Source organism: Parus major, chromosome 10 (assembly GCF_001522545.3).
Source record: "Parus major isolate Abel chromosome 10, Parus_major1.1, whole genome shotgun sequence".
Classification (NCBI taxonomy): Eukaryota; Metazoa; Chordata; class Aves; order Passeriformes; family Paridae; genus Parus; species Parus major.
The window spans coordinates 9,648,909-9,672,612 of record NC_031779.1 but is presented as its reverse complement, the minus strand read 5'-3'; the positions used below and the strand labels follow the sequence as shown (position 1 = coordinate 9,672,612).

The 23,704-nt window shown below is 38.4% G+C and overlaps 1 protein-coding gene across 4 annotated transcripts in view; it reads left to right on the top strand.

Moving 5' to 3' along the window:
• Positions 1-23,704, top strand: part of FBN1 (fibrillin 1) — a 145,577-nt gene that overhangs the window by 61,617 nt on the left and 60,256 nt on the right. For all 4 annotated transcript variants that reach the window (XM_019007901.2, XM_033517080.1, XM_033517079.1 and 1 more), the window contains exons 9-17: positions 1,915-2,073; positions 4,926-5,084; positions 6,367-6,507; positions 7,270-7,389; positions 10,755-10,880; positions 13,011-13,133; positions 20,181-20,303; positions 21,194-21,346; positions 23,432-23,485. In XM_019007901.2, the coding sequence (XP_018863446.1) occupies positions 1,915-2,073; positions 4,926-5,084; positions 6,367-6,507; positions 7,270-7,389; positions 10,755-10,880; positions 13,011-13,133; positions 20,181-20,303; positions 21,194-21,346; positions 23,432-23,485 (1,158 nt within the window). The remainder of the gene's footprint in view (positions 1-1,914; positions 2,074-4,925; positions 5,085-6,366; positions 6,508-7,269; positions 7,390-10,754; positions 10,881-13,010; positions 13,134-20,180; positions 20,304-21,193; positions 21,347-23,431; positions 23,486-23,704) is intronic.

Sequence of the window (23,704 nt, the reverse complement as noted above, 5' to 3'; positions counted from 1 at the left end):
GCCCGTACTTCCAAACAGCATAAATTTGTTTGGTCTGTGTTACTTTTTAATGGCCTCTTTTTACATTTTCTCTTTTTGAGAGACACATTTTTATTGAAATTTATTCTTGTGATTTTTTGCCTTTTCACAAGACTATAATTTTTAGTAAAAACAATAAATACTAAAAACTAAAACCAGATAAAAGTTACTTCTTGCTGTTCTTGTCCTGGTTTGTGTTTTTTTACCATTTCAAACAGAAAAGGAAAGGGGGGGAAAAAGTAAAAATAATAACTTCTGATTAGGAATATGGAAAAATTTGGTATTTTTCTCATAAATTTACTGGACTTTTTCTGAAAATTATGTGGTTTTTGGATGCACTCTTATACCTGTAGGTGAATAAAACTGTTTGCTTATCTCTTCATGGCACATTGTGTACTTGCACAGATCCCATGTAGATTCCTTTTCCACTTTCCATTACTGCTCTTAAATGTTTCAAAACTTGGTACTGACCAAAATGGAGAAGGATGAATTTCAAAAGATGATAATGAGGTCTGTTGGATTACTTCCTTCTTCCCATCCACCCCACCGTCACACCAAGCAACTGAATATCTCTCCAGGGGTATTGGAGAACAGTTTCAACTCCAAGGAGTTTTATTTGATTTTTAAGAGGGTAGATGAAGGAGCAAATATTTGAGGCAGTTTAACTGGGCACCAGGAGGAAATGAAGAGTCAGTAGTAGAGCTGAAAACTGATTTTTTGTTCTCTGTTTCAGACTTCCATCATATGATAGTATGAGTGACTAAAGTTTGGAAATAAAGGACAACTGACTCTTTTAGCTGTACTTTCAGTAATATCCATGTTTAGGGTTCCACCTAATAAAAGGCAGAACTATCACAGACTCACAACATATCAATATATGTCAATTTCCTCAAAATAGTAAGAAACTCACCTGCTTTTTTATATCCACTTGTGAAGCTAGTAAATTCTGGAAAGCACTGGTACTAGACAGATGAATCCACCATGCCCTGGATAATTGAGGTACTTTTTCTTTAGGGAATTATGTCTGCTGTTGTAAGATTAGATCTGCAACTTTCTCCACTACATTTTGACAGCAAATATTTTTGTATTTTAGAAACAAACTTAGTCTGGTTTATCATGCAGTGTCAAATCACATTACAGCTTATATTGACTTTGACATGATGTCACATATTGTGAAACAATTCCTCAAAGCTTCAGATGGTATCACAAGTTTATTTTTTATTATTTTTTTAAATCCTGTCCACATTTTGTTGTCCTTCTCTAAGCTGAGCTATCTCTAACAACATTGCACAGAGCTGAGTATATAAAGTCTGGGTACAGGACATTCTTTGTACAGCACATACTCACCCTTTTCAGACAGGAAGCCAACAGATCTCCATAAACAGTGTGATTGCACCAGTTAAAACTGTGTTGCTCTTTCTTGCCTGCAAGCCTATATCTTGTCAAATCACTACATACTTCAGCTGGGGAAGCCATGACTAATGAAAAATGAACTAATGCTTTGTGAGCTGCAATGCTGTGAATTTACTGCTGTCCGCCAGTGCAAATTAAGACTTAATTGATCTGGTGCTACCTTTAGGAGAGATGATACTGCTATTTTTCTTTAGGGCCATGGAAGCATATGTTGTATATACTGAATGTATGTTTTTACTGCATTTTCACCTCCATTAATGCATTGCTGCTCTGTATTTCACTGCAGCTTTCTCACAGGTTACACTTGAGTCTAAAGCAGCCCAAATATTGTCTAGATTTTTTTTTTTCCTGATTCTTGTAATGTTGCAAGGGCTATGTCATTGATTATGCAAATCACTCCAGAAAAACGGGACCTTTCCCTTTTGTGAAAGCCACGTTCCTCACGGAGCTGATGGTCACCCATCCATTTCTTTCTCTTGGCAGATGTGCGTCCTGGATTCTGCTTCTCCACGCTGAGCAACGGGCGCTGTGGCAATCAGCTGCCGCAGCCCCTGTCCAAGATGCAGTGCTGCTGTGACAGCGGCCGCTGCTGGGCTTCTGCTCCTGCCACCGCTCCAGAAATGTGCCCCATCAGATCCACTGGTATGAGCCCACCTCAACTCTCATCAGCATGGTTGAACACTGAATTAGCAGTGGTTTATATTTTTTGGGTTTTTAGCTGTAATGTTTTCATTAAAGAACCACACAGAATGGTTGAGGCTGAAGGGCACCTTGGCAGATTGTTTATCCAGCCCCCCTGCTCAATCAAAGCCTTCTATGGAAGAGTGCTCAGGACCCCCAGGAGGGCAAGCAGACAGAATTATTTGTTGCTAGTTAGTGTTTTGTAGCTAAGTTATTCTGACCTTACCTGCTTCAGATTTGTTTTCCTCTTCAAGACCAAGTTATTTCCTCTAGACCTTCCAATACATCCCTATTCCTTCTGCATTTTCATTCTCATTGGGAAACTGTGATTTCCTTCCTCATGACAAGCTTTCTGAGGTGCCATATATTTCCTGAAATTTGACACAGGAGATGATTTATCTCTGCTACCAAAATGTGCTCTTCTTTATTGCCTCCTTGGGTATTGAGATCCTCGGATAATGTATCACTTGAATTGAAAGAAGATGGTGAGCAGATTGTTAAACTAAGCATGAGGGAGTGGAGGGAAGATGATTTTGAGATTGTTTAGGACTGGAGACCTAATAAAATGCTTTAGAAAAGGAGAACCAGAAATCTAAGAATTTATGGGAGGAGGTTAAGGGAGGTGCAGAGTTTATGGAGAAATGGGATTGTAACACTATAGCAGTGTAACTGAAAAAATTGTCAGAGCTCATATATGGGAGCTTTTATTATTCTCGTTTTTAATCCTTTGAGTGAAATTGCATAATACTAGAGCAGAAATCTGCAATCAGAAATGCTGGAAGACTTTCTGTCACTGTCTTATTAATAATATTTATACATGTTAAAAGTTCAAAACTGGCTAGAATATTGCTAAAAACACAGTGCACTCTATTGATAACCATCTGAAATAGGAAGACAAGGAGAAATTTTTCAGTCTTAACATAGGTCTTGCTTCCTTCAAATACTTTCTAATTATTCATATCTAACGGGTGAATAAACTGGGTGGAAAAGTGAAGTAATTTGGCCAGAGTTGCAGACTGAGGCATCATGGAGAAGGAGCTAGAACCAAGGACTTCCTGACTCATAAATCCATGCAAGGTCTTCCAGATCATAGTTACATGCCACTTCATTTTTGGTTTTGCTTCTGACCTGAGATATAAATTGAAGCTATAAATTACTCTTTTTAAAAGTGCTTTGAAATTCTTTGGAAAGCTTTACATGCATTTAAGGTGTTGTTGTTATTATTTAATCCAGTTCAGTTATTTCTTACTTAGTGTATCCTGAGAAAGCAAGACAAGGAATTTAGAGCTGTTAGTGGCTCAAAGCCTCTTTAACTCTGAAATGGAAATTTACTGCAATATAAAGGGGAGCACTAGCTGCATAATGAAACCAAGTAGTTGCATTTTAAATGTGGGCAGCAGACCCAGTTGCTACTACAAAATAGTAGCTAAAAAATTGCTAGAAATTACACATGGAAATTCAAGTTGCAATAAAAAAGGCTTGCACTGTATTTTTTTATAATATGGTGGGAATAGTTTATGTGGAATAACAGGGTTTACCATTGAGGCTATTTAAAGACTAAAAGGAACAATAGAGGGAAATGCAGTGACACATGAAATAAACTGATCACCCAACAGCATTAAACAAATGCAAATGTCATAATCAGAAAAAGCAGATCTTTAGACTATGATGTTTGTTTAACAAATCCTCTGTGATTCAGGAAGAGCTTCTAAGAGCTTACAGGTGGAAGCAGATATGGTGAAAGTTTTGAAGGCTGAAATATCCACCTTAGTTCTCCCAACATTTACTTTATTTTTCTGTTCTCATTTTTCATATTGTTTCAGGAATTCATTAATATCTAGATATTTTTTTCCCCAGTTATATAATTCCTATTCCCTGTTGTTCCACAGACTTTAAGTTTTGAAGTTTGAAGATAATGGCTGCACAAATAATTACTTGTGTGCACACAAATTGTTAACAGGAATTAGGTCAGCTGGAATGTGGTCTTTAATTGTGATACTCTGTGCATTTTTTGGATCACAAGTTTCAAACCCAGCCTTCCCAAAGACAAAAGAGTCATGGGCAAGAGGAAAAGTGGGGCAGTAGGGCAGATGCCACTAATAGAGATAAACAATAGGAGAATGCAACACACTCAGCATTAGACTGTGCTTACAGCAAAATAGATAATTTTCCCATCATCTGGAAAAGGATGAATTTGTGTGGATTTGACTTGGTTTCTCTTTGGCTACATTGCTTAGACTGCATCTTATCTGGTTTCTGCTTTTATTGGCAAACTTAATTTTCACAGGGAAATTGTGTTAGTGTATTCATTCTCTAATTGGTTTTGCCTCATTGCTTATATTTGTATTTCTTTGTTTTAGGAGGTTAACTTTTAAGAAACCCAGTTGAAACTGGGCTTTTTTCCCTGTTCAGTATTTTTCTAACTCTGTGGCAAGCTTTCTATTAAATTAACTTGGGATCAAATCCAGAAGTACTTCTTTAGGTAAACTTCACACTAAGTTCACCAAAGATTTTTACTTGAAAGAAGACTAAGTCGATTAGGATCAGGTCTCTGCCTCACTGTTCAATTTCATGTCCAGAATGTCAGTTCTGTTACCTTTTTACTGGCAGTCTCCTGACAAGTAGTGTTGAGATTCTGTGGATTAATGGCTCAATTCAGAGAACAAAGCTTGTTACTATGAAGAAAACATATAGACTCACATTTTCCAGATTATTTAAAGTTTGTTATTGCTAATCTGAAACATTGCAAAAAGTTGGATTAAATGAAACAGGCTGCAAGAGTCTAAAACAGCATTCATGTTTTCATGTTTCAGACGAGTATCGTAAATTGTGCACAGTAGCTGCTATACTGCCAGCAAGACCTGACCTTCCTCCGGCCCGTCCTGACATCATCCCTCCACCACTCATTCCTGGAGTTTACCCTCCTCCACATCCAGAAATCATCTATCCGTCTCGGGCTCCACCAATTCATCGTAAGAGAGAAAGAAATAACCTCTCCTTGCAGCGTGTGCATTTAGCTGCTTTACAAATATGCATTTCTCAGGAGCTCCCTTCAGCTCTTGGTGTCTTTTACTTATTTTAAGTGCACACTGAGGCTCTTGATACCCTTTTAGTCAGAGCCTGTCTACCATGTACCTTATGGCAAGGTTTCAAAAATTACATTCTCATTGTCTGTACTGTGGCTCATGTATTGTAGTTACATTACTGTTATTTTAAGGCTGTTGTGAGCTTTGCTGCATGTCAGCACTGCAGAGTATGAATAGCTCTTTGACTAGGTTGTGAAAGGTGTTTACATTAAAGAGCTTGTCTGAGAGAAAGCAACTTCTTTCAAGTTGTTTTCCTCATTTGCACTTGGCCAGGTAGGAAAGGTACTGATCAAAATGCTACTATGTTGGACACTGAGATTGACCCAGTGCACAGAAAGAACTATTTTAGTGCTACACATGGATAGGTTAGTTTTCCCTAAAGTAAGAAGAAAGCCAGAGCAGACTACCAGTACAGAGAAACATACTAATATAATATAGTCCTTTATCTGTCTTTGCTCAGAGAATTTACTACGTGCTCCTGTAGTCTGCAGTAGGCATGTGCCACCAGAAATCATTTGGCATAGCCACATATTCTTTTGCAAGTAAACATAAGCTGATTCTGCCTGTGTTCTGTGTATATGCAAGCAGTCTCTGCTTGCGCTGGCACCAGCTGAAACTATTTAGTCTTGGTTCAGCACCAAGCTGAGCTAAGAAGCCTAAGAGGCAAAGTATTTTAGCTCAGGCTGACACTGCAGTGACGTAGCTGCACAGCTTCTGGTCAGCTGGTAGCAGGGACAGAGCCAGCTCATGCCTGCCTGCCAAAGACAGTATAGGCATATTCCCAGGGTTATCCCTGCCCTCCTCACTGCTATCTGGGAAAGTGAGAATAATGAACCAGTCTGCCTACTCTTTGCTACTCCAGGCTTTTAGTAGAGTCCCTGCAGTGCCACACACCCACTTTACCTCTAGGTATGAGCAGACATGGTCCTCTTTGGCATGAAAACAGAACCAGACTTGCTTCAATGGAAATTTCTGTGGTTGTTAGCTGTTTTCAAACAAATCTCTAAAAGTAAAAGTGCCATATTCTGCCTCCCATTTCACTATGTAATTCACATTACAATGGAAGGTAAATGTTGATTTTTTAATGGAAAATCCTGCTCAAGTTGTAGATTATCAGAAACTATTATGATGGACTATTAAAATATTTTTCCAACTGTGGTTATTTCAGCGATCTTGCCGGTGAACTTAACTGACTATTGCCAAACATTCCGACATCTCTGCCGTAATGGACGTTGTATTCCCACTCCTGGGAGCTACCGCTGCGAGTGCAACAAAGGATTCCAACTGCATGGTAGAGAGGAATGCCTTGGTATGTGGTTTTCTGCTGTAAATCACAGAGGGGAATTTCACTTTAGAGAAAAAAACATTCTTCTCCACACAATGTAATAACTGAGTTCTTAAATAAAAGAGCCCCGCCTCCAAAAATACCCCAGTAAGGAGACCTTGAAGAACTGATAGATTTCAATGGCAAACTTATTTTTACAACAATTTTGCCTTTAAAACAATATTTAACAAATCTTGTAACAAAATTATACAAGGATTTCTTATTTAACTAACCCATGACTACAATGTGTTAGTTATTGAAAATTATCTCTTTAAAATGGTACGAGCTTTTTGACTATGCAATGATCTATTGTTAAAAAAAACCCATAAACTGAGGCTTAGTAAGATTTAAAAATCTTCTTTAAGCTCATGAGTAGTATCTTGAATTGGGCTCTTGAGACCTTTAAGTTTGGAGCTCAGCAAGAGCCCAACAATAGAAGCAAGGATTAACTGTCTCTTACAGGCAAGATTTTGGTTCTGTCAAAATCTTCAGTGGAGCTGGGAATGTGGAGATGTGGGATTAAGGCCTCTACCTCTCACACATGCAATTTCTTACTGAAAATCCATTTTTCCTAGCTCCCGTTTACCCTAAAACATGGAACCTTTTTTGGGGGATCTCAGCGATGTCCTTTTTTCTTATGGATTGAAGGGTGCTATTTCTCCAAGTACAAAATGATGAAATACCCCTGCAGGCAAAAATAACTTTCAGCCAGTGTGGTAATAAAACTGTATTGTCTGTATTCCACAGATATTGATGAATGTGAAAGGAATCCATGCATTGGTGGAGACTGTGTGAACACCCAAGGATCCTACGTCTGCCAGTGCCGTATTGGGTATCAGAGCACAGCGACCAGAACAGAGTGCCGAGGTAATGGGCATAGAGCCACATCTGCTGTTGTCTACATATCAGGAGGGAAAATAGTTTTCAAGGAAAATTTAACAGATGGGTCAAATATGAGATTTGAAAAAAAAAAAAATAAAATTCAGATATGTCAGTAAAAAAATGACCTGTTGGAGCTGGCAGTTCACAGACTGGGTTACAAGAAAAGGCATTTTGTCTTGTGCTAAAAGGATCTTGGCACTATTTATGGCTTTGAAATAGAAGAGACATATTTTCTTGTTTGGTTTTTGTTTGTTTGTTTGTTTTTTAAATATTAAGACATTGTTTTCTTTTGCTGCTTGAAGATCTCAAGGACAATTAAACATTCCTTCTTTGGAGAAACCCTCTGTGTATAAAAGACTAAGGAAGTTGGGGGAAAGATAAAACTTCCAGTGGGTAAATATAAAGTTATACTGCCCATGTGTTGTCTCTGCTCACTGCCAGAGAAAGAACTAAACATAAACTACAGCAATGAAAACTTAGGTATGGAAAAGTAGTGAGTGGAGCACTGGGAAAGTCTAGGTGGAGAAGCTTCAGAGTCCTCATTATAGTTATTTTGAAAATCTGATTTGACTGTAGTCTTGATGGTTTTCATCCTGTCTTCCTATGGGAGTGGGACCACATAACTCCTCAGGGGTCAACCAACCCTCTGTCAGGGTTTTGTCACTCCCAGATTGAGGTAGGGATTCAACTGGATGGATGTAGTCCTTTATAATTAAGGCATAATGAGAGATTTCTGGCAGAAGAATACGTAATTGCTCTGATATTCCATAAGAAATGAAATATCTAAATGAAACAGGATGTTTGAATGCTCAGTCACAGCTAGTCTTGTTTTTTTGCTTCTCGCACCGCATGCAGGATGCAGAGCATGCACTCAGTCTGAAGCAGAAAGTTTCTAAAAAGCCAGAAGAAAGTTACCTGTATTAGTATACATTCCTTTCCTTTTGTGAATCATAGAGGTGTTTTTGTTACAGAAGCTTGCTCTCCAGTCCAGGACATGCAGAGCCAAGCACCACTGCTGCACGTTGCTGGGGAGTATTTGACCTAATTGCTGCCAAGCAGCTGTGTTGTGGAAGCATCTTCATAGTTCAGCTGACTGGTGGTGAGGGAGTGCTGAAGGGGAGTCTCAGCCATGATGAATTTACTCATGAGTCATTTTTGTCACACGCTTTTAATTTGACTGATTCATTACACAAACACATGGCTGTCAGAAGCCCAGTAGCTTAATGGCATTTAAGTGTGGTCACTTAGCAGTTCCCTTGCAGTCTATGGGAGCTGCTTTTGCTTGACAGCTGGAGCAGAAAATGCTGAAATATGCAAAACCTTGGTTTTCTAAAGGAATTTTTAGGACCACTGTAGGGAAAAGAAAAAGGCTAGTGGGGTGCATTTGGTAAAATGTACACATAGCACTGGTGCCTGTCAAAATCAGCATTTGCTGTAGAATTGCTACACGTGACTATTTTGGATGTTGAGATTTTATTTTTTTGCATGTACAAATGTGTCAGTGCTGATGTGCTTTTGGAAATGTATTCCTTACGTCTGCTCTTGAAAAATGAAGTCTCCATAATGACCAGATGTTTATCTATTCCTTGCTCTGAGGTTCCAGAGGAGGATTTTTTCTGCATGATGACTGATTGGTGACTAAACATTGCAGTCTGTATTGCAAGCTACTGATACATCCATTCTTAGGATCCCTTATAACTCTAGTAGGAGCTTGGCTGAATTAATATCTTAATTGGAGACATAGGTGAATAAAATCACATTGTGATTAATGATCTGAACAAAAAATGCTTCTCAATTGCAGAAGAGAGGACATGAAATGGACCTCAAAAAAAGGTGAAATTTTATGATGATTAGCTATGAATGTGTGCTTTAATAGCTACGTGCTTACTATAATCTGCTCAACATTACTGATGAGAGGAGGTCAGGTCTTACAGGGAGATTACAGAAATATTTGATATTTCATTGAGAGATAGGGCTTTGATTTTTTGCAGGTTTCTCTGAGGAGAAAAAATGGTGATGTTATTTCATTTGAAAATTGGAAATATGTCAGACTAGTGGTGGGACTCTGATCAGCAGTGTGAATATAAGAACAATGAGATTCAATATTAATTTTCAACACATTTAAATGGCACCAGGTGCATAAAAATACAAAGCCTAACAAGCTCTAAAAATTAAAAGGCCTTGAGATGCTGTGACATTTCTGCCTGTCCTGAGGAGGAAAGCTGGTGGAGTAGCTGAAGCTAGACACTGGTGCAATCAAGGGCCAGAAAAGTGAGATGAAAAGGGACTGAGCAGAGAAGAAACCCAAATTTGTGCATTGCTGTTTGATGGTGCTTGTTTATCAAATGAGGTTTATCAAGCCTGTGCACACTTTTGGTAGAGGACTGCAAGCTGCTGCTGCTGTGAGGGGTCACTGAGCTGCTCGTACCTCTGCTGACCTGGTTGCCTGCTTGCAAAACAGTGATTTTAAGGGATTTCTTAGACTCTTCACAGAATGACCATGCTGCTGAGAAGAAAAGTGTAGGTATGCAATTTCAAGAGGCATCAGGTCCCTTTGCCTAAGTGTCTAGAGAGCAGCAGGGGCATTTGGGAGGGAACCCTGTGCTCCACTTCCCAAACACCCCCAGGGTATTTGGGAAGCATGGGTCCATGATAGGCAGGTCTGCATGGGCTGGTTGTGATCTCTGTGAGCAGAGTCCCCTGTGTGCAGGAATCTCTGGGAGATGGTCCAGACCTTGATGGAGAATACTGAGCAATCTGAAAAATGTCTAGACAGTCCGTCTCAGCATCTCCTCTCCCTTCCTTTGGAGGAGAGGGAGAGCTGCCAGCCTTGTGTGATATCACTCTTCAGGTCCTCCAAAGCACTTGCCAAGCACCTCCTGCAGAGAGAGGGGAATGAGAATCTGATGTTTCAAACACAAAGTAAGCAGGATAAGTTATTCTGAGGTGGGAAAATGTCAAACTTTCTTGTTGTCCTACAAAGCAGCAGCAAAAGACAAGATTTCCCCCATCTTTCCTTAAGTAGTTAGGTACTGTTAAGTTAAAGTTCAGTAAAAATATTTTAATGATGAGCAAAAATGAAAGAAAACTGGAAAAATTGTGATTCTTGTTTGAGAAAGCTGCAGGGTAATGTACACTGAAAATCTTTTACAGCAACATGAAATTTCAAACCAGCAAACATTTTCCAACCCCATAACGTTCAGTTGTGGAAATCAAAATAAATCATTTTGCAGGTGAATACAGTTTCCATGTAGGTTTAAAACCTAGGGGAAGGGCAAATGGGAAAAATTCCACTAAAGTATAATAAAGAATCCCTCAAAATGTTATTTGTCTTTCTGGTTGACTTTCAGACATCGATGAATGCTTACAGAATGGTCGTATCTGTAATAATGGACGATGCATAAATACAGATGGCAGTTTTCACTGTGTTTGTAATGCTGGCTTTCAGGTGGCAGTTGATGGGAAAAACTGTGAAGGTAGGACTTTTCTGAAGTTATTCCATATCAGTAATTACAGTTGCAAGAGGTTATTCACATCAATGAAAAAGAAAAAGGACCCCTGGTGGGGGGAAGGGAAGGAACAAGGAGTCAGATATCCAAATACCTTTTGCTGTATCTGGGAGGGCAAGTAAAATGTATTTTGCAGCCAGTTCTGGAGCCTTGGCTTGGCAATCCTCAACGGGATGTCTGTCCAGCAGGAGAAATAGCACATACCACTATCACAAAATGCAATTTCTTTGATGGGAGTGGTACATTTTAAAACATAGCACAAGTCACATGCTGCCTGATTTTACTGTGTGTTTAACAGCATGCTTTATAGGATCTTACTGAGTGACTAGCAATGTGGTTTATGTAGATGCACGCTGGTCTGACCTATAAAAATTGTTTTAACAAAAATTTGTAAACATAATAGATGTGTTCCTACCTCCCAGACCTTTATTTAAGGGGAAAAAAAGAAGAATGTTCTTTATCATGCTTCCCAAGGTCCTTGGGAGGGTTCCCAATGATCTATTCATACGTTAAAAGAATTTCAAGCACTGTTCTTAGAAACATTTTTGGCAGAATATTATCTCAGTGATTCAGCTCAAAGACTTAATGCCAAAATTCTTGGTTGGGATAGATACACTTTTTTTTTTTTTTAAATCATAAATTATTTTTGTCTGACTTAGCCTGTAAGTAAAAAGAAAACACACTATGTCTAGAAGTGTAATTTCAGTCCAAGACAGCTGCAATATTAAGGAAAATAGCATGATTCTGAATATATTGTAATGTCATTATGATCCAGTGATTTTATGTGCTAGTAGTGATTCTGTTAATCCTTGGTAGAGACAGACATTTTAAGACTCTATTTTTCCTGACTCTTTTTTAGATACAGTTTAGCACCATAAGCTGCTTTTAAAATACCGTATTATGGAAGTACATTGACTAAATATATTTGGAAATTAGACTATTCAGGAAAAAACTCTCTATTCTGATTTCTTCCTTTCCCACCAAATACCATGTGCTAATAGTAATAAAAACCAGGACATCGGCAGTCTGGTAAAACATTTTTAATTCCATTGCATGTGCTGCCAGAATGTCTGTTGCATCCACTTATGAAACAGTTTCATCTCTGGCATTGTAATGCATTGAGTTGTATGCACACACATTAATCAGTAAAGACCACGGCATTGTGCCATACTTTAATGTAACTGTGTGTAGTTCTTTAGATGAAATTGGTAAATACTACTGATTTTTTTGGATGTAACATCCAAAACTGATTTCATCTGTGCCAGGACAAAGTAAAGACAGAGGATATAAAAGCTTACTCAAATCAAGCACGGAATTCTCTGTACTTGCCCTTTCTTTTTTTTTTCTTTCCCTTTTTGTGAGTAACTGTGCAGGGCTCAGAATAACAGTATCTGAGACCTCCACCTTTTCCTATTTGAATCCTCCATGATATCCCATTAGGTCAGAGGATGAATAATGCTTTTATGAAGCTCTAATTAGTAAGTACCCTTATGTATGGTCTGTCATGCTGAATGCAGAAAAGTGGCAAGTTTTATTTTAAATGGAAGTTGAGGATGGTTGTGCCCAACGAATTCATGCTTGGGCATAGTGCTGGCAATTCTCCCATACCATGAATTTTAGACTTGTCCAGTGGAGATTACAAAAGTTTTCACTCCAAACCCAAATGTTCACTCCTTTCCCTTCAGGTCTTCTTAGTAATATAAAATTATATTTACATTCCAAACAGGAGACTGCTTCTAACATAGCTACTATTTAAATTAAGATTATAAACCCTCTTTAATTACATCCTTTCTCACTTTTTGATGGCATTTACCAACTGGAAGTTCTTAAGCTGTCCAGTTTCTGATCTGCTTTTTGTTCTCTTTGCTTTTTTTGGATTCATTCCTTTTTATGTTAATGATTCATTATGAAAAATGGAGTCATTGCTTTGACACATCCTCTAGGACAGGGCAGTATGTCCCATCATATGTTTGTGATTATCGTTATAGCTCTGACAACTAAGAAAAAAAAAACTTAAGGTTTATCTTTTGGATATAACCAGTAAGAGTTCTTATGCTTTAACATTATGAGCATTATGTCTGTTGTGTACATTTTCAGATATGGATGAATGCAGCATCAGGAACATTTGCCTCAATGGGATGTGCATCAATGAAGATGGCAGTTTTAAATGCATTTGTAAGCCAGGCTTCCAGTTAGCATCTGATGGACGCTATTGCACGGGTGAGCACAAAAAGTGATGGGTTCCCAAAACTTGTGAGTCCTCTCTCTCTGAGTAGCTTCAAGCATAACCTCATTTCCTTACAGTGATTCTTGGGAATACTGGGCAGAGTTCTCAGCAGATAGGCTTTTTTAATCAGCTGGAATTATTTGTTATTGTGCAAGACAGTACTCAGTCATCTCCACATTGTTGAGCAACCACCCCAACCAGCCAGTGGGAAATATTCTTTCAACAAGGACTGCATAATCTGACCTAGTGAAACTCCAGGTATTTTTTTTAATATGGTGTCTTCTGCAGGTTGGTTCCTGTATATATCACGTTTTTTGTTTGGCCTTTGAAAGTATTCTGCCTTTGGCCACCCAAACATCCTGACTTACTACCTTTTTTTTGCTTTTCTCCCATTCCTGTCTGGGTGTACCTAATCAATACAGCATCTCTGAGGTGTTCCCAGCACTTGGAGTGACCAAGATGCAGACATGGGCATCACAGCAAGATTGTCTTTTCCATTTGCTGTGCTAGCTCAGCAATAGGCCCTGTGGGAGACACTGCAGCCTCCTGGCTGCTACTTATGTCATTAAAGTTTTCTTCTGTCCCATCAGGAAATGGAAATTTTATCTATACAAATCTTTGTGGTTTAACAGGTTTTACAGGCACAAAGCAGTAGTCAAAATAAAGAATAAACAAGTGGTGGGCCAAGTTACTTATGGTTTTCCTTTTGAAAAATTCAGAATCTTTTAACTCTTTGAATCAAGGCATAAAAAGTGCTTCATTACACTTCAGCAAACTTTTTAAAATGTCACATCTTGTGGACCAATAGCAAAAGTAAATGTTTGAATAATTTGGTTTTGAGAGTTGGTGGCATGACAGGTGAATCAATTTGGATCCTTTTGCTTATTGAACACTGTACCAGTCTAAAACAGACTTCAGATCAAAATCAGGACAAAAAATCATGTAAAACATCTGAAACTTCTCTTGATTTGATACCATTTGGACTAGGTATGCAGGACAGTGCTACCCAGTCTTTAGATGAGGGAATCAGGTAACTCTAAAGAGACGATCCCATTCTGGCTTTGTGAAAGGGTTGCTTTGGTTGGGGTGTTTTTTGGTGTCTCAAATGAAATATAGTTCATTACTACACAAGTGTCTCCTTAGCATAACAGCTGCTGGCTGTGTTGTCTGTGTGTCCTTCACACACTTGGAGCAATGACATTTATTTCAATTCTTACCTGTTTTCCATGTGGGATGGATGTGTGTGCTTTGCCAAAGCTTGTTTTCCAGCTGGTCTGTGTGTGGGATGTTAGTGAGACTTCAATGCCCATCAGTTCATGGCACATCAGCCAGTTGTGTTTCCAGAGATCACTGGCTGCTCTCTGTGTCATTAACAGGGATGTGACTCAGCTCAGCTGAGCCCAAATGCTTCTCTTGATTTTTGCCTTGGTTTTTTTTTTTTATTTTTATTTTTAAAATTACATGAGTTTGTGCCCTGAAATGATATCCAAGAAGATGGTAACTCTACCTGACTGAAAACACAATGATGTTCAGCCTCTGTTATGTGCCTCCTGGCTAGGAAGGAGCATGGATACAGTCAAAAAGGGGTTTCTGGCCCTAAAGAAATGTTACTTCTGTGCATCAAAGGAGGAATATTTGAATATTATCCAAAATTGCAGACAACTCAACTGATTCCTACTGAAAGTTGGAACAAATCTTGTAGTAAAAAGAAGGATTTCTCCCACTGCTTTTCAGCACTTACAGTAAGCCTTGTTCTTTATGAATGAGCACGCAAATATTTATTACATGTTAAAGTTGGTTTTGGGTCAAAATCAAACCAGATTTTGAAACCTGGACACCCAAATTACACTTTTTACCCTCTTCATATATGTCTCCTTTCTTCTATTAGCCCACAGTATCATAAAACAATTCCCATGTCTTCATTAGTTAGAGCACAGCTCCCTCCAGTCATATTACTAAATTTTTAAAAGTTTGAACTTTAATAATGTCTTCTCCTATATATTTTGATATTTGTCCTTATTGAGTCCTTTTGTTCATGCCAAATGTGCAAAGTAAATAACTTGTGTCCTACAGAACTGCAAGTCTTTGAAACACTCATTGTTGACACTGCATGTCCTGAATTTGTCAAGTGCATGCATTAAAATCTTAAAGATGCTAAAACTCTGTGTGAGACAAGAAATCCTGTTGACTTCTGGTGAGCAACAGAAAGTACTCTGGGAAATGTTCAGCTGATAGCAAGGTAGAAACCAGGTCCTACAACCAGAGAACAAATTGTATGGCTGGCATGTGGCCGCCCGTGCGTGAAACAGTCATTGGCTGGTGAGACGCACGAACACCACGTGATCAGAGAGCTTGTTCAGTGCATTTGCATTTGATGTCCAGATAAAATATTCTATCTTGTAGTTGATAATGTCTCTTTTGGGTATCATGGATGGGAGGTATAATTTGTGTTTGTCTGTGTGCTAGGCTGCTGTCTCTTGGCAGAATTCAGATGCTTTTTGTGCAGTGTTGGCAGATTTTGTGATGCAGATTTTTTTCCTCTTTGCCTTTGGACAAGCTGTTGTGGAGGTGTTGTTTGCTTGCCTTTAACACCGACAAACTCTTGTGTGCTGTAGCCTTATTTTTGCTGCCCATGATGTTTTTGTTGACTGATTTGGCCATGCAGTAAGAGCAGTCATTGCATGGCTAGAGGATTGTGGGTGGAAATATGCAGTAAATCAAATAGGTGGCAGGAAGATTATAAATGGATGTATGCAATGACTTTGCAGGTGGTTCCACTCGACATGGTGGACTTTGTGCAGCCTTATTGGCCTTGGGGTTTTTTACACAAGAAGCAGTTAATATGACTAGTGATTCTGAATATATTGTTTATATCATAACATTAATACATAGAGTTTGATAAAGGGATTTAGCTGTTAGATGATTATTTGATGTTACTAATGTGCATTCTTTTGGTTGTTCGTAGGTTGTTTATGTTACCATTGGTTTTTTAGCTACTTGTCTGCAAGAAATGTATGATTTTAAGAAACTGTCCCAACTGGTGTTGATAGAGGTTTGCTTGAAGGATATTTTAGGGAAACCCTCCCTGTCAAGGCCTAGGCTCTGGCCAAGCTTTGGTCCTGGCTGGTTGGGAAATATGCCAACAGACCCAGGTGTTTCTGCACTAAAAATGTTACCAAGTCATTTTGACTTGCTGATTTGGTCTTATAAAAGCTGGCCCATGTTTTTGAGGTCAACTTCGAAACTTTTCCTGGGAAAGGTCCTTCAGGTTCTTGCTGTGAAATGAGCTCCCCAGTGGTTGCAGACTCTGGGTGATGGTAAAGTATTTAGGCCTTTGATGATGTATTACCTTGCTTATTTTTGCTTGGTGTGTGCTTATTGTTGTGTTTTATTAGATGTATGTTTTACTATTCATAGTCAGAGAAGTGCATGGTATCAAAAAATAAAAAAAGGGGAATATGGCTCCTCAAGAACATTTAGATAATGCAATTTTTACACTAAATTTTTTGAATGCAGATCATAAATTTTGGTCCCTGGTAGAGTGATCCTGCTCTGAAGATTTTTGTGTGCAGAACCAATTTCCAAAAGTTTTATTTTGGGATCAGCAATTGTGTGTGCAATGGCGAGGCCCAGCTGATGTACTAACCTAAGGGAGAAGGTACATATGTGTTCTATCACCAGCAGGTTCAAAGTGGTCACCTGCTCATCTGGACAAACAACTTTTGCCTCTGAGACAAAGCCCAGTGAGAGGAAAAATGATCTAATCACCATCCAGCCCTCGTGGCCAAAGCAGGAGCAGGGTTGGGTTGCCAGGAACATGGCTGTGCCTGAAAGCTTGCAGGGGCAGCCTGCCAATAGAGGCCTTGTGTCTCACTGCACTCACCATCACATTGTTGTGCTCCTGCTGACCTTCCTCAGTTATTCCCTGCTCCATGCTTCCAGAAAGACATCCAGTAATTTCAAAGTCAGCATTTCCAGCTGATGGACTCCCTCTTGCCTGAACAGCATGCCCCCCAAGCTCTGGCCATATGAACTTTGGAACAGTAGCCATTTATTTCCAAATGCAGAAAAAGCAACTCTCTTCCAGTGGACACTGAACACTGTCTTGTTGTTTTCCTATGCTGTGGGTCACTTGGTCAGTGCCATAGTTGTCTTCGGTGTGCTTTTATTGATTAAAGAAAGAAGGGGGAGATGTGGGAGATAAGAAATCCTGTTCATTTCTGGTGAGGAACAAAAAGCACTCTGGGAAAGGTTCAGCTAACAGCGAGGTAAGAAACAGGTCATATAACCAGAGAACAGGTTGCATGGCTGGTGAGTGGTCACCTCATGCACAGGGCAGTGATTGGTTGGCAAGATGTGTGGGCACCACGTCATCAGAGAGCTGGTTGGGTAAAAGAACGTGTGAACAGCCACACCTCAGTGGCAGGCAGCCATTGTGTGTCTGTTTTGGTGAAGTTTAGAGCATAAAAAGGCTTGGTTTGTTGCAATAAGTGATCTTTGGAGCAAGCAAGAAGGAGGTCTGTGTATCTTTGTTTGCCATTGCTATGAAACTCTAAGGTCATGCCCAAGCATGCCCAGTGTGCAGGGGGAATATGCACAAATTGACATTTCTGCAGCAAATTTGTTTCCTGCATGAACAATTTTGATAGGGAATTGAACGTGGTATTTTGCCAAACTAGGGGATCAACAAAGGAATGGAAATCAGTTATAGAAGCAAATCATTGCTTCTATAACTGTCTCTTTTGATTCACTCTAAGCTGAGTTTTCAGCTGTTAGGAAGGGCTTCTAAGCCAAAGATGGGGATAATGTAATTAACATTTAGTTCCATAAAATTGGAATTTAAGTATAAGTACAGGGCATATGCTTGGCTCTCTGGTAAAAAATTCCACTTAGACTTTCTGAAATAACATGCCAAAAAAGAATGTTACACCACAGTCTCGTATATTCCCCGAAATACAAGACATGCTAAATTTATTCACCATTAGCTTCTTCCAGTGATGAGTTGCTTGATTTTTCAGAAACACTTATATCAGGCATGCAGAAGTTTGAGGCATTATTTTTGTTCCATACGTTGTTTCATCTTTTAGATCAAACATGGATTCCCCAAATTAAAAGCCATTGCAAGGCAATTGAAAATGGTACTTTAGTAGTCGGAATAAATTTTTCCTGCTTAAAATCAGAGGACTTTGTGTACCCAGCTACCACTACTAATCAAGCTGAGCAGAAAAGGCAAAACTCATTGAACATGGAAAATTAATACATTGCTTGGTTTTCCAGAACCAGGTTGAGTACATTTTAAGTTGTCTAAATGGTGACTTTTACCACAGAAGACAGCAGAGCAATCTCAAGGTTAGAAATTTGGACTTTATTCCTGTGGATGAAGTTGATTTCCTCTGTGGAGTCTCAGGCCTGGTAAAAGCAGAGGCTTTTTGCCTGACTTCACAGGAACCAGGTTTTCACCTGACTTGCACCATTTTAAGTGACCCACTTTACCTTTAAAAAATTCTGTAGTGGTATTTCTAACACATTTGTGAATCAGTACAAAAGAAAATAGATGGCATGTTTCACCCTTTACTAGCTTACAAGATCTTTTTTTTAAAAATGAACTACAGGAAACGGGAAAGAAGTAATTTTGCCTTTCTGTTTCTAGAAATAACTTTAAAAAAGGAAAGCTTTTTTTCTTTTTTTTGCTCGTAGGAGAATCTGTCATAGGAGTTCAGTGGTGTTTACCAGAATAACTGTCTACACTATTAAATAGTATGGGTTTATTTTGTATCCCAACTCTGTTTTTACCTGCGCTGGGTAAGGACTAAATTTAAAGCGGGAAAAACATTTAAGATTTGTCTGAAACAGAACAAAAGATTGCAGGATGAAGTAAAAATTATTTGAGCCCATGTACTTAAATATAGCTTTTATTTCAAAATGCAGTTTGAAAAAGGAATCTTGGATCATACAAGCTATTTTTAATGCCAAGCAACACAAACTAAGTAAAACACAGAGGTGTTTCACTCTCAATTTGCCCTTTTAAGGTCAGTAAAAAGGAAATTGTCACACACACTGTCTGTTGTATATAGTATGGAGAATTGTTATGAAGTGATTATTTTATAAAGGTTATGCATACTTCCAAGCAATATTTATAGCACTCCTTTTCTTTATAATTTCTAAAATGATAGTATGCTCTCTGCATCTAGAGAATGATCTTACTATTAGCAGGATACACTGCCTGTATAGATTTTTTTACTAATTTAACATCTCTTTGTGATAGTTCAAGATAATGAAGTCTCATTTCTGTATTTCATTGCTATGGGCCTTATTGTCCAATATGCCATTGTTGGGCAAAGGTGGTGGCTTGTGCCGGGCAATTGCTCAGGGCTCAAATCATTAATGAATTCCTTTCAAGGCTGGAGTGCAGTCTGTTCACTGAAAGTTTATAAAATGAGCTGTGATGAGCATCCAAAGGAAAACCCAATTGTCATGCAGATCACCAGAGAGACAGGGACTGCAGGCTGGGCTGACTGGGGAGATTCAGATGTACAGCAGGAGGAAAGGAAATTCTTTGGTGGCCCTGTGAAGGCACCTTGTGGGGGAGTGAAAGATTGAATTTGCTATCTTGTCTGATCTCTTACAGCATGAACTGTTAATACAAAAAGGGAATGTCCTATTATATACTACATAAGTCTTTTGTCATAGCAGCTACATTTTCCTCCTTCCTTCAATTATGATTTTGCCTGAATGACCTTTAAATCAGAACATGTACCTCTTGGGAACAAGTTAGGAAAATGTAGTCCCTTTCATTCTCCAAGGAGAGCAAAATCTTTTTGTTCTATTTATTTCTCCTGAATTTTGCATTTTCTTATTCTATTTCAAAGAATGAATTCATCATTATTCCTAACAAAATCTTTACTTGAACTACTTTCCATTTACCCTTGATATTCTTCTGTAGGATATATTGAAAATAAGTTGCACAAATGCAAGTTTCAGCCAGGCATCAAACACTATGTAGTTTAACTTCTAATAAAGCTCATTCTGTTCTCCACCAGACATCAATGAGTGTGAGACAGATGGAATATGCATGAACGGGCGCTGTGTGAACACTGATGGCTCTTTCAGATGTGAATGCTTCCCTGGCCTTGCAGTAGGACTGGATGGACGTGTCTGTGTTGGTAAGACAAACTTAATAGAGTCACAGTTAACCAAGGTTAAAATATTAGTGCTAGACTGATAGACTGATCACCTTTGAATGTAGAATTTACCAGTTTTTCATGCAATGGTGGGTAGTAATTATAGTGGATACTAATAACTCTGGCATGTTTACTGTAACAGCCCATTTTGCTCTGTTTTCATTTCCTTTTTATTTAAAGAGAAAAAAAAGTGTGGGTCAAATCACAAGGTCAGGTAGACTGTACAGTGTAGAGGTGACTAGTGCGGCATCAGTTCTGAGTAGGTGAGAATATGCCCTGTTTCTGCAAATGTAAAATTCATTTGTCACTAAGCTTAAAGATGTAATTACTCTGTCACCTCCTTTTAACATGGGATGTACCCAATTTTCTGCCCATTTCTGTACAAGCTTAGTGTTTGATTATCAAATAGTAATATGTGTGAAAGCCATTTATTGGCCTTTCTTAAAAAAAGAGAAAAATCACCCCTGGACCCGAAAACATAAACATATGAAGCCTTATGTACGGGAATAGCATTAATGACTTTTCCTCGGGTTTTTTACAAGCAAAGAAAGAGCAAAGACTTTGTCCATTTTCCCCACAGGTTCTCTCAAGGTTAAGAACTGATTGTTTGCCTAGTAGTTCAGCATGTTAAGTCATCAAATGCAGTGACTATTTGTATGCCTTAATTCTTGGGAGCGTGGGGAAGAAGAATTTCCTGTCCCAAGTAGAGGAGGGTGTATAGGTGGCTGGAAAGCAGAGAGAAATAGTGGAAGATACTTTCTTTTGACAGCTATTTCATGGTGTTTATGACCCCCTAGCTACATTTAATACTTGCTATAATTTATGGCAGCATAGTTGGCTATGGCAGGATTAAGAGAGATTTCTTCCCTCAGATACACATATGCGAAGCACGTGCTATGGTGGCTACAAGAGAGGACAATGTGTGAGACCATTAACGGGTGCAGTTACAAAGTCAGAATGCTGCTGTGCCAGCACTGACTATGCCTTTGGAGAGCCTTGCCAGCCCTGCCCAGCACAAAACTCAGGTATGGCATGTTCACTGGTAAATCTTCTGATTTATTAATTCTGTTGATAAGCTATTTTTAGAAAGGTAGAAGAAACTATATTAACATTGCAACTTAAATCAGGAGATAACATTGTTGTACAATATGTTACATATTTTGAGCAGTCTTTTATTTTTTATATGTTTTAAGACTACAGGAGATTTTTTTTAAGCAAGAGTAAATGACAATATCTGGCCCGAGATTGTTATGCGTATTAAAAACAAACAGGACATTTTCAGACAAAAAACTGTATTTTGGTAGATGTAGGTAACAAAAAATATAATTTTAAACTCAAATTATTAACGGAAAAAACTTAATTCATAGGTTCAAATCCTTATGTACACCTGCCAGTCAGATGCTTCCTGCATGACTCCTATATCCTTTGAGTGATCTGAAGTAGCTTATTCACTACCTTGCCTTTGAGTAGTCAATGCACAGACAATGTCCAGTTCAGTGTGAATACTTGAGTCTGTCACTGAAATCCCCACCAAGTGAAGCTGTCTGGACATAACTTCTCTCTGGAAAGGAAGCAATCCTAACCATTCCTACAGGCAGAAGTGTTTTAGGAAAACTCTTCTTCCAACAAGACTCTGCTGACACTGTCCTTGCTGGAAGACAGTAATTTAGAGACCTTGGTTTCATGGAGGTGACTGACTGCAGGGAGCCGGTTTGAAACCTCAATTTATTATCTATTTCTTGTCACCCAGCAAATTTGTACATAAACAAAGTGTACCATTTGATATGTAGTTCAAAAGTGTGTCATACTACCATGGTATTTGCTCTGTAGGCAAAAACAATTATAGATTTATTTTTTAAATCTGTTTTAACTGATAGCTTTATGAAAGCACCAGGGAGCCAAACCCAATTGGAACAAATTAGGCTGGCAGAGCTGATGTGAACTCTTCAGCAGGAACTTGCTGATGACCATTTTATAACTTGGTGTATTGTTTAGAATAACAAAACACCAAGGACATGTTAGTGAAATAGGAAAGAGCTTTTCCTGCAGCCTCTGGTGATGTTAGTGGGCCCTTCTTATTGTACAGTAGAGCTGAAATCTACAAATACTGGACTCCATACCATTGACTTCTGTATTATGTTTGATTAACTTCATTGGAACATTTACATGTGTGTAAGCTATTTTGATGGTGTTGTTTTCCTCACCTCTTCAATTCTCAATAAAAGGACTTCTCATGCAGGACAGAAGCATTTTTTTGGGGCTTTTAGTATGGGGGAAGGAAGGAGAATATTTCTTAGAGAAGCATTTGCTGATTATGTTAACAGTGGGAGATGTGTTGCATGGGATTTTCTCAATGAGAACACAGCTTATTCCATAAATATTTTTAATATTTATTAATTTTAACAGTGTAAATATTTTGGCTGTTATTATAAATAACAAATTTATATTTAAATAACAAATTTAATACAAATATATTGAAAAATGTTGACCTATATGGCAATAATTAATGCTGAGCTGGCTCTCAGTTCATGCTATTAACTGTCCTGAACACAAAAGAACTTGAAACCAGCAGTAAGTGGGAAATTTCAGAACACATATTTTAGACACATATTTTAATTATATTATTTTAAAATTATTATTATTTTTATTTTATAATAAATTATATTATTTTGATCTACGGTGAACTCATGAAGATACTCCTGCTAAATGGAGTTAAATATGGGCAGATTTATAGGAAAAAATGTTCAGTTTCCTGGTCTCTTTGAACATGCACCTTGGGCAAGGACTTGGATGTAAAGTTCTGGAGAATCTTGCTGTGAGTATGTAATGGTTTGTTTGTGTAGGAGGACAAGCATGAAGTTTATGTCTATTCTTAAATTCCACAATTCATCATGTGAGTTTTTACTCATCCATCTTCATAAGCAGATTCAGACCCTGAATCTGCTAAAATGCTTCACAGGTTCAGAATACTGTGAGGTTATTAATGTTTTCAGAAGAATTGAAGGCATGGTATTTCTTTCAAATAATTAATTGTCATACTATAAACGGTGATGCTGAAAGCAATGAACTAAGAAAGAATATTCCAATAAATTCTTTAATATTTTTTCCAGCTGAATATCAGGCTCTGTGTAGCAGTGGAACTGGCATGACTGCAGGAGGAAATGGTAAGATCACGTAATGTAATTCAAATTTATATATAGCACTTTTGTCTGACATTGTTACTTTGATATCTTTAATTTGTTAGCCATGCTGATAGGGAAGGTGACAGAGAGAGTGAGAGAAAGGCTTAGGGTGAAATGAATGGAGCATGGAGTTTCAGGATCATTCATTTCACCCTCATTTCACCAGTGGGGCCTGTCTGGTTTACATCATGGAGTGTACGT